Source organism: Corvus hawaiiensis, chromosome Z, assembly GCF_020740725.1.
Source record: "Corvus hawaiiensis isolate bCorHaw1 chromosome Z, bCorHaw1.pri.cur, whole genome shotgun sequence".
In the NCBI taxonomy this organism is placed as follows: domain Eukaryota; kingdom Metazoa; phylum Chordata; class Aves; order Passeriformes; family Corvidae; genus Corvus; species Corvus hawaiiensis.
The window spans coordinates 32,169,058-32,184,165 of NC_063255.1; the positions used below are offsets into that span (position 1 = coordinate 32,169,058).

General features: G+C 45.0%; 1 protein-coding gene across 1 annotated transcript; it reads left to right on the forward strand.

The window, feature by feature from the left end:
• Positions 1-1,082: 1,082 nt before the first annotated feature.
• On the forward strand, positions 1,083-14,224 carry LOC125320257 (transcription factor JunD-like). The gene is made up of 2 exons (XM_048292394.1): positions 1,083-2,795; positions 9,000-14,224. Exon 1 carries the CDS (start codon positions 1,083-1,085, stop codon positions 2,736-2,738), a length of 1,656 nt encoding a protein of 551 aa, XP_048148351.1. The 3' UTR covers positions 2,739-2,795; positions 9,000-14,224.
• The last annotated feature ends 884 nt before the right edge of the window (positions 14,225-15,108 follow it).

The following is a 15,108-nucleotide window of genomic DNA, read 5'->3' on the forward strand; positions in this document are numbered from 1 at the left end:
TGCCAGGAGCAGAACTGGAAACACAGGTCTAAAGTTCACCCAGGAGATGGAGCTGAAGAGAGCAACAGCTGTGACATAGCCGGGCAGGGACTGAAGGTACCAGGCTGTGTTGAAAAGGAGCTCTTGCCCCATGAGCAAGAGTTGGGGGCCCCAAAGTACTTGAGTCAAGGTCATCAAGGCCTTAGTCCATGCACCTGGACTCCAGCTCTCCTATGGACCTGAAGAGGGATCCTGAGTTGAAGTCCTTCTGGACTTGACACTAGTGTCCATCTCATTCTCCATTCCTGGTTTTGGAATGAACCTAGGCAGAAGGGAGGCACAGTATGGCCACACAGATTGTGGGACTAAGAGCAGAGCTCAGCAGCTTCACTAGACACTGTGAGAAGTGGCACATGGTCTTGATATGTAGGGAGGAAATGCCTGGGGAGAGAGCATGAAAGCATAAGTAGGTTGCAGAAGGTGACTGAGGTAACTGAGGGGTTCCACCAGAGATGAGGAGATCTAGTGAATGTGTAGATGAGCCATTGAGACCCTCAGTCAGCAAGCTGATTTTAAAGACTTAAATGAGAGCTTTCAGCAGCTCTGTCAGGATCACATTGGATCCTGAAGCAAAAGGGATTGATAAAAGACTGGGTGGAACTAAATTTCCTCATCCCATAGGAATTTCTGAAACTTGGAGAGGGGCAGAGGCAATTGTCTTGAGTAAAGATAACAAATAAATACAACCCCCAAACTGGAAAATGCTATTCACATTTCAGTAATTTTGAAAATATTGAAAATACATCTAGGCCGTTTCAAATATTTTCTCTTAACTTTTTTTTTCCACGAAAAAAAGGCTTAATCAAATCCATGTCCATCTTCTGACGGACTTTTAGTTTGACTAGTTGGCATGTTTCCTGATGGCCGAGCCATTTCCCCGTCAGACTTTCCAGCACCGCGTTGTCGGGAATCATTAGTCGGACACCTGCACTATCCTGTGCCCATCCATCACAGACCGAAGGCACAAGCACTTGCCCCAAGGAGCCGCCACGCGTGGCCATTGATCTTTTTCCTCCTGCAGGACTCGTCCCCTGGCCGGACTGATGGCCCCGAGAAACCCCTCATTCCCGGACGAAGGCCCCGGCACTGCCTTCTTTCCCACACCGCAGCCACGGGGCGAGTTTCCGAGGGGGAGGAGCAGCGCGTGTTCCCCACGGACACCCCACCGGGAAGCCGTTCCGCGCAAGCCCGGCGGGCGGGGGAAGGAGCAGGCGGGGGGGGACCGGCGGCGGCAGCAGGGAGGCGGCGACGGCGGGGCGGGCAGCGGGCCCGGGGCGTGGCGCGGGTCCGGCGGCGCCGGGAGGCGGCTCAGTCCCCGCTGCCAGCCGAGGGCGGCCGGCCCCGCGGAGCAGCCGCCCAGCCCGGCCCGCCCCGCGCCGGAGCCGCCGCCGGCCGGCGAGGGCGGCAGCATGAGCGGCGGGCGTAGCGGGCGATCCGCCGTGAAGATGGAGGCACCGTTTTATCCCGAGGAAGGACTGGAGCTGCTGCCCGACTTCGTACCGCTGCCGGGTTTCGGTACCGCTGGCGGACCTGGAGCCGATGCGGCGGCGGGGCAGAAGCTGCTGCTGGGCGCCGGGAAGAAGCGGGACCTGCCGGCTGCCGCCCCCGCGCCGCTCCCGGGGCCCTTCGCCCTTCGTCCGCCTGCCGGCGCCCGCGGCAGCGCGGCAGCTCTGCGCTTGTTACCGCCGCCCGCCGCCGCCGCCGCCGCCCCGCCGCCCACCGCGGGCTCCGCGGAGACGGGGAGCGGCGGCGGAGCGGCGGCGGCCCGCGGCGGCCCGGAGGCCGCGCTGGGGTCGGCTGCAGAGCTGCCGCTGCTGAAGCTGCCACCGGCCGCAGACCTGGAGCAGCTGCTGATCCAGGGGGGCGCGGGGCTGGGCGCGGGCAGCCCGGGGCCGACGGCACCTGGGGCAGGGAGCGGCGGGGCGGCGGGGCCGTTCCTCTACCGGCAGCCGGTGACGCAGGAGCAGGAGGGTTTCGCCGACGGCTTCGTCAAGGCCCTGGCCGACCTGCACAAGCAGAACCAGCTCCTGGCGGCCCCGCCGCCGCTCTCCGCGCCGGGACCCTGCTGCACCGCCCGCCCGGGGCCGCCGGGAGCCCCCGCCACTGCCGCCGCCGACCCTCCGGCCGTCTACACCAACTTGAGCGGCTTCAACCCCGCGGGGCCGCTGAGCCCCTCGGGCAGCGCCTACCCCTCCGCCTCCGCCCCGCCGCCGCCGCCGGGCCTGGCCTTCGGGGCGGCGGGTCTGGGGAGCGGCCGGCTGCCGCCGGCGCGGTCCCTGGAGGAACCGCAGACCGTGCCCGAGGTGCCGCCGTCGGCGGGCGGGGAGGGCGGCAGCAGCGCGCCCACGCCGCCGTCGCTGTCGCCGCTGGACGCGGAGAGCCAGGAGCGTCTGAAGGCAGAGCGCAAGCGGCTGCGAAACCGCATCGCCGCCTCCAAGTGCCGCCGGCGGAAGCTGGAGCGCATCGCCCGGCTGGAGGAGAAGGTGAAGGCGCTCAAGGGGCAGAACGCCGAGCTGGCCGCCACCGCCAACCTCCTCCGCGCCCAGGTCACCCAGCTGCAGGGTCGCGTCCGCAGCCACCTCTCCTCCGGCTGCCACATCAACGCCGCCGGGCATCCTCCTCCTCCTCACGCCGCCGCCCAGCCGCGGGAGACTGCCCCCGAGGCGGCCGCCGCCGCGCCGGAGACCAGCGCCTGCTGAGGAGGGACACCCCGCCGGCCCCGGCCCCATCCCGCCCGGGGGCACCGCGGGGCCAAGGTGCGCGCCCGCCGCCGCCCTTCTGCTATGATTATTATTATTTTTATTATTATTATTAATTATTATTATTATTTATTTGCGCCCGGAGAAGGCGTTTTTTTGCGAGAGCCGGGTGTTGCTAAGCGTTTCCCGAGTTCTGTCGATGTCGCATTCAGCAGAGAGGGTTTCCGTGGGTGGTTCTGGGGCAGGTGGTTGTTAGTTTTTCAGTGAAGTACTTGAGGTCTGTAGAGATTTCCGAAAATAAGAAAATTACTGTTTACAGAAAGATTCAACTTTATTTTCATGGGGGATATAAAACGTGTGTTTCCTAATACACCTTACTGAACTGTATAGCAATGGATAAGCTTTTCAAACTTAAAAAAAAAAACAGCCAGAATCGTACCTTTTGAAAAGATGTGCGTGTATATATATATTTAAAACATAATATGGCTATGTATATTTTCTTGGTATTGATAAAGAACTTTTTTAAAAATACTGTCTTTCTCTAGAGCTTTAATTTGCCATTGAGAGTTAAGACAGCTGTGTGGGTGCTCTTGCACTTACATGGCTTTGATTTGCAAGTTGAACCTTGGAGGGAAATGATTTTTGTTGTAAATCTTAAACAGATTGAAATGCATTGCTGACTCAGTCATAAGAAAATAGTTTTCTAAACCTGTATGCTCCATATTTCTTGTGCCAGTGCAAACTTGGGGCATTGATAGTTATTTATTGAAACTTGAACACTTTTTGGACGTTGCCTAGACCTTATTTTTCTAGATAACATGTTAGTAGAGAAAATGGTTACTTTGGCAAAAAGAGCTTTACTTTTTTTTCTCTTTTTTTCCTTCACTGTGTACATTCCAGTAGTGTGTGCTCTTTCCATAGTATAGTAACAATTCAGTGCTATACAGAAAAGGGCTCAGGTTTGGGGTGGGTTAGCTGTAAAGGTGATAATTCCATTGTATTCTGTTTGAATAAATCACAGAAATATTATGGAGAACTAGATTTATTTTTCAGTAGAAATCTGTGTATCTTGCTTCTTGGTCTACATCGTTCTAAAGAAACTTTCTGCAATACTCTAGAGACAGAAAGAGTTGATGCTAGAATGTGAAATGTTTTTCTGGTTGGGAAGAATTGGTGTGATTTATTTCTTTGTCGAGAATTTACTAGTAGAAGAGTATAGCAAAGGAACTATTTCTTCTGATTAGACATAATCCTCAATAAGTTTTTGAAAGCTTTAGGTCCCTTGCTCGGTGCCACTGCATTCCATGCTTCTGCTGCACCTGTGTATTTTGAGTATAGCCGTTAGCGCTGCGCTGCCGAGCCCTGTGGCAATGGTGCAGTGGGAAGGGTCTGTCGGAGTGTGATGGTCACCTCACCAGAAGGCCCTCCGTGCGGAGGCCGCGGGCCGGCCCTGCTGCTGAGGGAAGGCAGGGCTTCTCCTGAGCCGATCCAGCTGCTGTGTGGGGCCCTCTCCCCTCGTTGAAACTGTGCTAAAAACTCTGCTTGAACTCAGAGGCAAATCTTTCATGGGGATATGTGTCTGTGCCAGCTGGTGAAAAGGGGGAATCATATGAGGAGCCAAGAGAGCATAGACATCTCTAGGTGTACTGCAATTGCTCAGATCCGTTAAAGCCACTCAGGAGCTGGTAAACATCTCTTACTTCTTCTGAAGGCTACAGCTGATGATTTGAAATACAATAAGAATGAGATAGACTCACAGTTTTTCATGCTTTTATTGGGGATATGTGAGCGCTATCTGTTCAGAAAGTTGAGCTGCAGCAGTCAAGTGTATGAGCTTTTCCTTTTAGTGCATAGTTGTTCCTGGCACATGTATGAAATTATGTGAAAATGCATAGTTACACTGTTACTGTAGCTGAGATGCTCTGAGGATATTTCTTTTCGTAATGCATATGCAAATTAGGTAGAAGCCATATTAATCGTTGTATAACTGTTTAATCATGTCACCAGAGCCTTTTTTGGTCGTTGAACATGATTGCCTGTAACATTACTTTCTGCTGTTAGAAATACCAATGAGCAGATAAAAAAATATTTTGATCTTAGCACAGGTTTAAAGATTTCTTAAGGGCATTCTGAACCATACAGCATACAATCTGTAGCACTGCCTGTTAAATAATAACTGGGTGAAAAATGTGGTTTTTACTTTGGTAGTCATCACCCATCCGCAAAGTTGCTGCAAGTCTGGAGAAACCAATAAAAAACTTCTTTCTCCCCACACTTAACACTTTTCCCTAGTGAGAGAGGTAATGCTGCCTGGTAGATGTGAGATACTTTACTGCATATGTAGTGAGGTGGGGTTTTTTTAAGGAATCCTGGAAAAAATCATAAAAAATTACATGGGTAAACACTATTACTTTGGTCCTTGTCTTTGCAAATGAGTGTACGGCTAGGTAAAGATCTTGTGGTAGAACACAGGACAATGATGAACGAAACTGTGCAATACTTGGTCTTTACTTATGTCATAATTTCTGGTCATAGTAAATTAGCAATATCCGAGAGACATGGGGGATCCATAAGGCATGGGAAATCACTGCAGTTCCCCTTCCCAGACACGGGCAAGGCTCTGGTGGTCTATAGTCTAGCAGGGTTATAATGAGCTGCCCCCTTTCGGCATGGTAATGTTAAAGCTGAAAACCACCCCACATTACCTCACTTGAGTTTGAACTTTTCTGCAAGAGGAGTCTTGCACCCAGCATCTCAAAGACCTCATGTGGTAACTTTTTGATAGCCTGCTTTCTGTTCTAGCTGACATCTGTTCAGTGGTAGAAGTGGTGACAGGCCAGCTCTCTTACCCTGATGACTGATGAGAGATTACTAGTGAGGCTGGCAGCTCCAGCTCTCTGCCAGAGGCTACTGTTCTGGTAGTAGAGTCGTCCAAAAGAAAGTGTCTTCTGTAGAGTGGCAGGTTACCTTTATAAATGCCTTGTTTTTAGGTGGCATTTAGGCTAAAAAATAGGATCTAACACTGACAAAATTTGAGAATAATGTTGGGGTGGTTGGGGTTTTTTTCCTGCTTGGGTTGGTTCTGCTAGAGGTTGCTGCATTTTTTGCAGGTATTTGAGTGGAAAGCCTAAGCACCTAACACTTTAAACTAATATAAAAAGACTCAGGAGTACTTACCTGCTGCAGCTGTCAGACTTGAATGTTCCTGTCTTCTAAAATGTATCAATACTCTGACTTTTAGCCCTGCTGTGTTCCTAAATCTTTAAATATGGCTTCTCTATTTTGTATGCCTTTTTGCTTCAGTTTGTTGCTAAACGTATGTGTCTTTTAGGTTTTGATTTTCTGCCAAAAACTTTGGTCACTGTGAGATGCTAAAAGATAGATACTGAGTAAAAATTTTCCAGACTGTTTGTATGATTTGCATCCATGTAGCTCCTTCTCAGTAACACCAAGCAAGTTGGCTGTGTGTTACTGCAAGAAAGAAAAAAAACCCACACAAAACCCCTCAAAAACAAAACTCAAAAAAAAACAAACAAAAAGATTAAAACCGCAAAATAAAAGAGTTTATGTTCACTGTTAGCTCAGTTCTTTTTAGCATTTTTCTTCATTCTTCAAAACTATCATGCTTTGTTACAGGTTTGCACACTATTTGCTAGTCCTTGCAAAGACTCTTTTTGAGTGACTTGATTTGCAGGCTACCCTCATGTCCTTCTAATCTGGTTTTCATTCCAGATGCAAACCCATTACAAATAAACATTTGTCCATCTTTGTTTCTTTGCCCTACCTGTAATCTGCTCTGGAGACTACAGTCTCCTCCTTTGTCTGTGTTGGTTGCTGAGTGCTTGCTCCTGTGCACATCTCATTTGCTGTTCAGCAGTTTTTGAATGTGCTTGAACTGGTGTCTTGGTTTAGATGTGAAGTGCCTTCTCATTTAGGTGCTACGGCACAACAGTTTGATTCATATATGACTTTGATTTATTTGAATTGTTATCAGATCTTTTCTGTCTTGGGAAGTAGGAGAGGGAAGTAAAGGGAAGTCTTGTTCACTCCTTCCTTGGGCAGAGGGTGGAGCCCCCTTCAGATCTGCCCCTGCTTGCTGTGAGTGCAAGGAAGCTACTCTGATAACACTGATTCAAATGATGCCATTGCTAGAAAGTTGATTGGTTTCGTCTCCAGTGTAGTGAAGTCTGTCGGAATCACAAGGTCTCCAGACAGTTCCAGGTAGCTGGTGAGTTGTTTTTAAAACTTTCACTGTGATTCCAGGTCAAGCCCATTTAGTATGCTTAGAGCACCTTTCCAAAAACACAAGTACTTCATGTACTTTGAGAAGCGTAGGTATTTGGACATGGTAAGTTCTGATCATGGTGAGGAGTGATTCTGGTGTTGATGGTTATGACCCTTTGATGGTCTTCCAAAAGGTAAATATCTCAACAGATCTGGACTCTCCACTGCATGTCAGTAGTCACTACTGACTCTCATGCACTGTTCAAGATAAGAGTGGCCCTAGACAGTTCCTTGTTGTCTTTGTGTTTATGTCTTTACAGAAGAAAGAGTCATGAGGCATCCTTTATTCATTTAAATACCTGGTTGACTCTCTGTCTCACCTTTGACAAAGGAGTGATCTCCCCAGGTTAAGCCCAGATGCATTCTGCATTTTGCAGCTGTTAAAGTTGAAATTTGTTAGGCAAGTAATTTTTAAACAGTTATATAAGTCACTGATGCTTCCCAAAGTACCGAAGAGTATTGTTTGATAGTGTCTGAAGTACAGGTGCGTGCCTGGTCTGAATTACTAGTTGTGCTGAAAATAGTATCTTGGCTGCCATAACTGGAGTCTTAACTATTTGAATCCAGCAGCTTCTTAGAGCTGCTGTCTATATCTGAGATATTTATGCAAGAGAAAAAAACCCATCTACTTGTAACATAAGTCATTCTTTGATGCATTTTATGTGTCCTGCTTCTCGAGTGCAAGTTAAAAAAGGAAAAGCAATGAGTTACATTTTCGTTTATTTATATGTGCAGCTGTGACTGCTGCTGGATAATTTTGCTCTTTCCTGACTTGATTCTCCAAGTTTCTATGTTTAGCAAGTAGACAAATTGGAGTATGACATATCTGCGTACATCTTTGATTTGTACAAAACCACTTCCATTTTTCCAGTATTTTGTTTGAAGTTTTACTTAAGAATGAGTGTTGAAGAATTCTTAGCCTGTTTTGTTTCTCGTTGGTCACTTCTTTTGATCAGTACTCTTTGTAGCGACTGCTCATCTTCCAGCAGAGGTGGACAGTAAAGTCTGTCAGGGATTCACCTCTTTCAGTATTTGGCAAGACTTGTATCAGCAGAAAAAGTCTTGGACAGAAAGCTTTCACAGTGCATAATAATCCTGCAAATGTTAACTCATCCTTCTCACACCGCAGTCACTTGTTGTGGGGTTGCATCTGGGTTTAGTGTATCTGATGAAGAATGATAAATGCTCCTGTGACAAGTGCAGAATCTAAAGTTTATCAAAAACTCGTTAATCATGTTGCACACTGTGCAACTTTGCTATGAAGGTGTTGAATTAAATCTGAATATATGGAGACTTAGGCCATTATGGCACATTATGGGAGACAAGAGGTTTTAGTAATTCATAATTACTCTCCAGTGATTCAGAGATCTGTCTCTTTTTAGCCTATGAAGTGTCTTGCAGCTGTTTGTGCTGTGAAACTTCTCTCTTCATAACAACTCAGTAACTTGGAGACGGGACAGAAGCAACTTCTCCATGAATTGGTCATGTGTGACAAGCTAAATGTAGGTTTCTGAGAAGCACTGCAACAGTGAGGGCACAGTGGAGAACCTGCTGTTGTATGTGTGTCGCTAAAAGAATCTAGAAATGTATACACATAAATCATAATGAGCGGTTTCCAAGGCACCATCCTGTTGCCTTGCTATGGGCATTGATCCTTGCTGCTTGCTTTAGTCTGGGAGCACTTTTTCCTAAGCTATTGCATATCTGAAGGCTTACTTTCTGCATCAATGTAGTCACAAACCGGATCTCTGCTTGAGTGTTGAAACAGTTGGCTTCATACGGGTCAATTAGAATGCCTTGCTTGATTTGCCTTTGCAGGGTCCCACGGGGGAAACAGTGGTGGGGAGGAAGGAAACCTGTCTAGGATCTGTATCTTCACACCAGTGCTGTGTATTGAAATGCAACTTTCAGTTGAGTAGTCTTGACAAAAGTGTGTTACTTATGTAAAAACACTGAGTCTTGATCTTGTGTCTGCAGGGGACATGAGTTCTTGTGCTGGAGTCCTGCTTTGGGCGGTATCCTCTCAAGTCAGTGAGGACTAACTGAAGAAACAGCAAATCCAGCCTTTATGAACTAATTCTTCTGAAGCACACAGATACCTGCAAATGCATGTGGAGGTGCTGTGCATAGACACCAGCATGCATAGAGAAGGGGATGGCCAAAAGGAAGGAACTGTGATTTTCTTAGCTGCAACAGTACACAATGGGATTTTTCATATTCTTTTGTTGTGGTCAAATTCTTCCAGAAGAAGACTAACCTTCATTTCTGTGTGTGGTCACAAGGTGATTTTTTAGATTTCCATTCAAATTGGAGAACTGTCAGATCTTGCAATGCTAAATTAACACAAAAAGAGAACTTATTTTAAAGTCACATTTAGCCTTAATGTTATCTGAAGTGCTGCAGTTCATATGTAGTAGTTTACTGTAAGGTGAAATGATGATTATCATAAATAATGTTTTGAAGGAGTCACCCTAATTAATTACCTACGTGATGTTTGCTTTTTTGTCTGCTGTCAAAAAGTCTCTATCCATAGCATAGCTAGCTGTAAATTGAGCTTTGCTCTGAATTTCTAGTACTAGTAACAAACAGGGTCTGCAATAGTTTAAGGAGTAAATGTTCTGGCTAAAGAATGACCATTTCTGTAGGAATGCTTTGAAGTGATGGTCAGGTTTGAAGCCTTGCTAACATGGAGATAATAGATATGACCAGTTCACTGTGCACTAATACAATGATTCTGATTTTTAGCACACTGCTGATAAGATTTACTACTGCTGTTACTTATTGGTTAAGAACTAAGTGTGGGTGGAATTGTAAGTCAGCTAAATAGGGTCTGGATAGCTGTCTTGCTGGAGGTCAGTAACAGACTCCCATCCCATACAAGGGGGAGGAAAGAAAACATCTTTGGTCATAGTCTCTGTTTTGATTTTGCAAGTCCAGTTACTTTTTTAGGTTGAGTCCTGTTTTACTCTTACCTCAAAATTTATTTGAATAAATTTGAAAACCTTTCTAATAGGTACCTTAAAGCATGTCTTGCAACTGTTCATTTACAATCAGTGGTTGTACAACTGTGGTATTACTTCTGTCATAGATGGAGAAAGCTGAAGCTACTAAGAGTCAGGCTTCTCACTGCATCCCTGTTCTTAAACAATGGACTGAACATGTGAAAAATCATGGCCAGTAGCTTGAACTCTGAGAAGCTGTTTGATACCATTTTCTTGTCCTCTTCAGAGAGCTTCCCACTGCCCCAAGGGATGTGTCCCTCCTGCCTCATATGGAAAATTGACCTTTAAGGATTAACAGTTTTTAACTAACTAACTAGCTAACTAACTAACTAAAGATAGTCTTCTGGTACATGCTGAGTAATTTGAAAGATAACATACTGAACTTGACAATCTTTCCCACACCTCTGTTTCATAAATCTCCAGATTTTCTTGTAATGCAGAGCGGAAGCAATGGAGTAGTGTCAAGTAAAGTTAGTGTGATGTTCCAGAGAGTGTATTTAGGATAGTCTCCTTCTTTTTCCGTAGTAACTGCTATGGAAAGAGAGCAGTAGAAGATACTGATTTAAAACTTGCTGTTCTTCACGAGTAGAGCCAGAGTTTGAATTCTTGGATTTTTCCAACTTTTACCATTCTGTCTTTTAACATCCTTCATGGGAGGGTGACAGAAGTATTGAGGAAATACTGTTAGGGAGTTAAATGTTCTTGTTATGTCTAATGTCACATAAGTTATGGCCATAAGTAGCTAGGACACCTATTTATAGTCTGCAAGATGACACCTTCAGAATAGGGATTCCAAAAATGCTGCCAAAGTGTTGTTATCTGTCCAAAGCATTTTGGGCCAGTTAGTAAAATCGTATTGTAAATCCTTGTGATTTTTGACAGTCTTTGTGTGCACCCTGTAAGTGAAATCACCGCACAAGCTGGTATGTCTACGTGGTATGATACCACTTTCCCAGCAGGCCAGTAGTGTCTAATAAAGTTTATGTCTTTATTCCTTTCCCCACTGGGAATATGAGAGATGATAGTTGAATTTTTCAGCACCAGGAAGGAGAAAAAAAAGGAATCCAAGGAAAAAATAATATTTATCTCTAAAACAGTATTTAATGGTAATATTTGTTGCATGTTTAAGTGGCAGATAATTAAGACTACTCTTCAGAATGCTTTTTAACTTACTTTGTTTTGTTATTACTGCTTAAGTGTCTTCTAAATGTCTCTTCTTTAGAAACTGTGCCCCTCCCTGTTTGGCCTGATGACTGTTGATTTCACACTTACCCTTATTTATTTAAAGCCATGGCAACCACCATACTGAAATGTCGTCAAGTAAAGCCCAGGTCTGCGTGCTGACTGGTGATGCAAAGCTCTGCTCTCTAATAAAATGCAGCCCTTCAAGGACGAGCTCCAAAAGACAGCTACGCCCTGTCTTCAAGCATTTGCTCTAATTTCAAGGCTTTGCCATGTGGTGTTGCTCAACGTGCAGCAAAACAAGTTCTTGCGAGCCCCTTGAGCATTCCTCCGTGTGTAACAAATTAAATATTCAGGCTTCCTTAATTCTCCCGTCCCCCCCCGCCCCCCCCCAAAAAAAAACAAGCCCCAAAACCAAACCAAGACCCACAGAAAGAAACCCAAACCCGAAATAAAAGGCCCAACACAAGTATATCTTGGAGAATTGTTTTACTTTGTTGCAAAGTGCTGTTAATTACAGAGACGCTTAGCGCTGTTCTGACATGTGAGCCATCAATCTAAACACTCCCAACAGTGATTTTGCTTTGGTTGCGCTTTGCTACTTTGTACGGGACAAAGGGAAGGGAGAAAGTGTTGCAATATAGTATTGTGCAATTCCTGTCTTTTAAATAGAAAATGATAGGCAAGTCTGCATAGGCCTCTCGCACACCAAAATTTAGCCACTGATTTTTGCCACTCCCACTCTTCTTAATCAGGAACGGGTCTACTGGCTTCTTAAGGTGAAAAGGAGAGAAGGGGAGAGGAGTAGAGAGATTCAGAGGTGGCAGTACCAGGGATATTCTGCTGTGAAGGGCCTTGAGCCTCCTGGGTCTTAAAACTCAATCTGTTAGGTTACCTCTAGTTTATGATATCTGAAGGTAATTCTTAGACTCCCTATGGAGCATCTTACCAGGAGAGGTGGCTGGGTCTGTATTGCTGAATAAGACTTTTGATGAAGTAGCTCTTTGGCTTTCTGTGTTTTTCCATCTGTGGAGTTGTAGGACATTCTTCCAGAGCAGTTTCTCTTTCCTGTAGTGGCTCATCTAAAGCTGGCTTGTTGTAAGTGCAATTTCTGCCTACACTGAAAAATCTTTCTGAGGTTCAGGGGACCACGTATGTGCCCTCACTGCGTGTTTTTTGTGGTGGCTAATCCTGTATGACTCAAAGGAGATCCCCTTAGAAAGGAGTAGCTCCAGTTAGGTGCAGACTAGGAAAGATGAAATCTATCATTCTTTGTGCAGTATGTCTTTCTATCAGTTCAACAGAGGAACTAACTCCCGTAAGATAAAGGAGAGCTCTTGGGCAATAGGACCCAGCTTTGAAAACCCTTGGTGGCTTCTGATTCTTGCTAAGCTTCCATGATGCAGAAAACACTTAATGATCTGCATTACTATAATCACAGTACCTTGCAATGTCATGGGCTGGGTCTGCTGGTAGTATCATGCAAGTTCTGTGGTCCTTACTGGGATTCATGCCACATGCTGATTAACAGAATAAGGAATTTCCTGTAAAGGGCAAGAATCCCCTCCCTGCTCTGTCACCACCAGCATCTCCAAGCTCTCTTTTTGTCCAAAAGAAGTGTGAGCAAACTGCCACTTCCTACAATTCTTCAAGCTGGTTCTTCACAGGCCTTCAAGCATGGCACTGAAACCTTTTCCTTCAGGGTAGCTCTTCAAAACAAAAGGTGGAAGCAGAGCAGTTCAAATTGGACTTTGCTCTTCCAGCAGCTTATGTGCAACTAGTTGGTGGGTGGGTGTTTTTCCCAAACATCCTTTCTTGGGTTTTTGTAAGTTGGCTTTATGTGTACCTTCTTATTCTGCCTTACTAAATTAGCTGGCACAGGGGAAGCCTCTGAGAAACCCTTTAAAAATCTCTGCTTTTGGTAGAATTTTATGAAATTACGGCATGTGAACAGGTTGAAAAATCCCCAACGAAACAACAAAAAAAACCCCACAAAAGTAACCCAAAACAGACAACAAAACAAGTAATTTTGTATGGATATCATGGACCTTTAAAAACTTGATTAATTTTGGGAAGTCTTCAACAGGTGTGCTGGCAAGGACATTGCACACAGATGGAGATAGTAGTGAAACAAAATTCAGTAGCTACTCATTTGCTGGATTTGGTCAGGAGAGATTTTAAAGGGCACTTCTGAGACCTTTTTTCTGATGTGGTGATTTTTTTTCTGTAAACAAGCTACAGGGCTTAATAATACACAACTGAGGATTATGTCCATTGTAATTTTTTTTACATTACTTTTACTAACTGTGTAGTATTATATTCAAAATACTTATTTCTGAGACAAAGTGGACAATACTAGTGGGCATCTTGCACTTGATTAAATGTAAAACATTTTCTTAATTTAGTGATGTGTTTAGGAAAATACTGTAACTTACTGAATATACAACAGTGATAACTGTGTTTACAATAATTTTCAAATTCCTACTGTTCAGTGGTAGCCAACTTGTTTGAGAATTGGAAATAAGGCATACTGCAATTGGCAATCTTGGAAAAATTAACTCAATGCTGCTACCACTAAATTCTGTGGGATGGATACCGTGGGTTTAAATGGCAGCAGGATTGTATTCCAAGCCTCTGTCTTAAGTACTTATGACTAAAAGGCGACTTGCCTTGTGCTCATTTATGTATCCCTGTGTGTAGTACATCAGTTAGAAATCTGTTAATGATTGATTTGTAACATTAGGACCTTTATGGAAATCACAGTGGGGTTTTTGTTTGTTTTTGTTTGTGAACAGACACTTAGACATTTTGGAATGTATAACATTGATCCTTGTGCTGGAATTGTTTACATGCAAAAAGGTATTTATGATTTTTTGCAAACTGCAATGTGCAATTTTGTACATGTGTTTTAAACTACAGAGTTTATAAGGAAGATATTGTATGTACAGTACTTGGACATGAGTATTATTTCTTTGATATAAATATCTAGAGGAAAATTAAAACTGCTTTATATTCATATTTTTGGCTGTGTTTTTTATCATTTCATCAAGAAATTTAAAAGGCTTAAGGCATAGTGATTTGGGCTTTTTAAGAAGTATTTTTAAACCATGCTTGATAACACTGCTTCCTTTGATTGTGTGAACTTACGAAAATGCAAGGAGGGACAAATTTCTTCTTGTAAAAATGTTGCTCTTTGTGGTAACTTCCGTATATGCTAGTGCAGTTGCAACTCAGAAAGTAAACTTTTATAAAGAGCAAAAGAGAAGAGACAGTCCAGCTCTGATGATATCAGATTTCAGGCCCTTGCTAAGAAAAGCTGACTGGAGTCATCAGCCCTGTGGGATGGGTCTCCTGTTAGCCGTGTCTTGACTTTTCTGGTTCAACAGAACGAGTGACAGTAAAACCTTTTTTGCAAATTGAATTGTTCTGAACCAGATCTGGAGTAAAGCTGTTGAAATAAGGGATTTCGTTTTCTTTCCCATGATCGTTCTTATGGACATTGATACATCTTGACATACTCCTACAGGAGAGCTACTCGGTAAACATCCCCACGTGCTGACAACACTTCTGAAGTCCCAGCTGAAAGCTCCCGTGCTCTGGGAAGGCAGCCCTGCCTTCCGGATACATCCTTTCAAACTAGCGACGCTGGGCGGAGTGAGTGCCAAGGCCCAGCAGGAGCGCTGCGAGGATGCCCGGCTGAAGTGAGAGCTGGGAAGCAGGGCAGTGCCGGTGGCGCTGGCTGTGCCAGCTTACACGCCGGCACACAGCTGGACCCTGGCTTTTCTCTAGAGCGCGTGGATTCCAGGTCTGGCACTGAAGAAACAGCAGAGGGAATGTTTTCTGGTTTAAGATACGAATGCTAGGATTTTTGGGGCATGACAAAGCTGGGGGAGGGGAAGGAA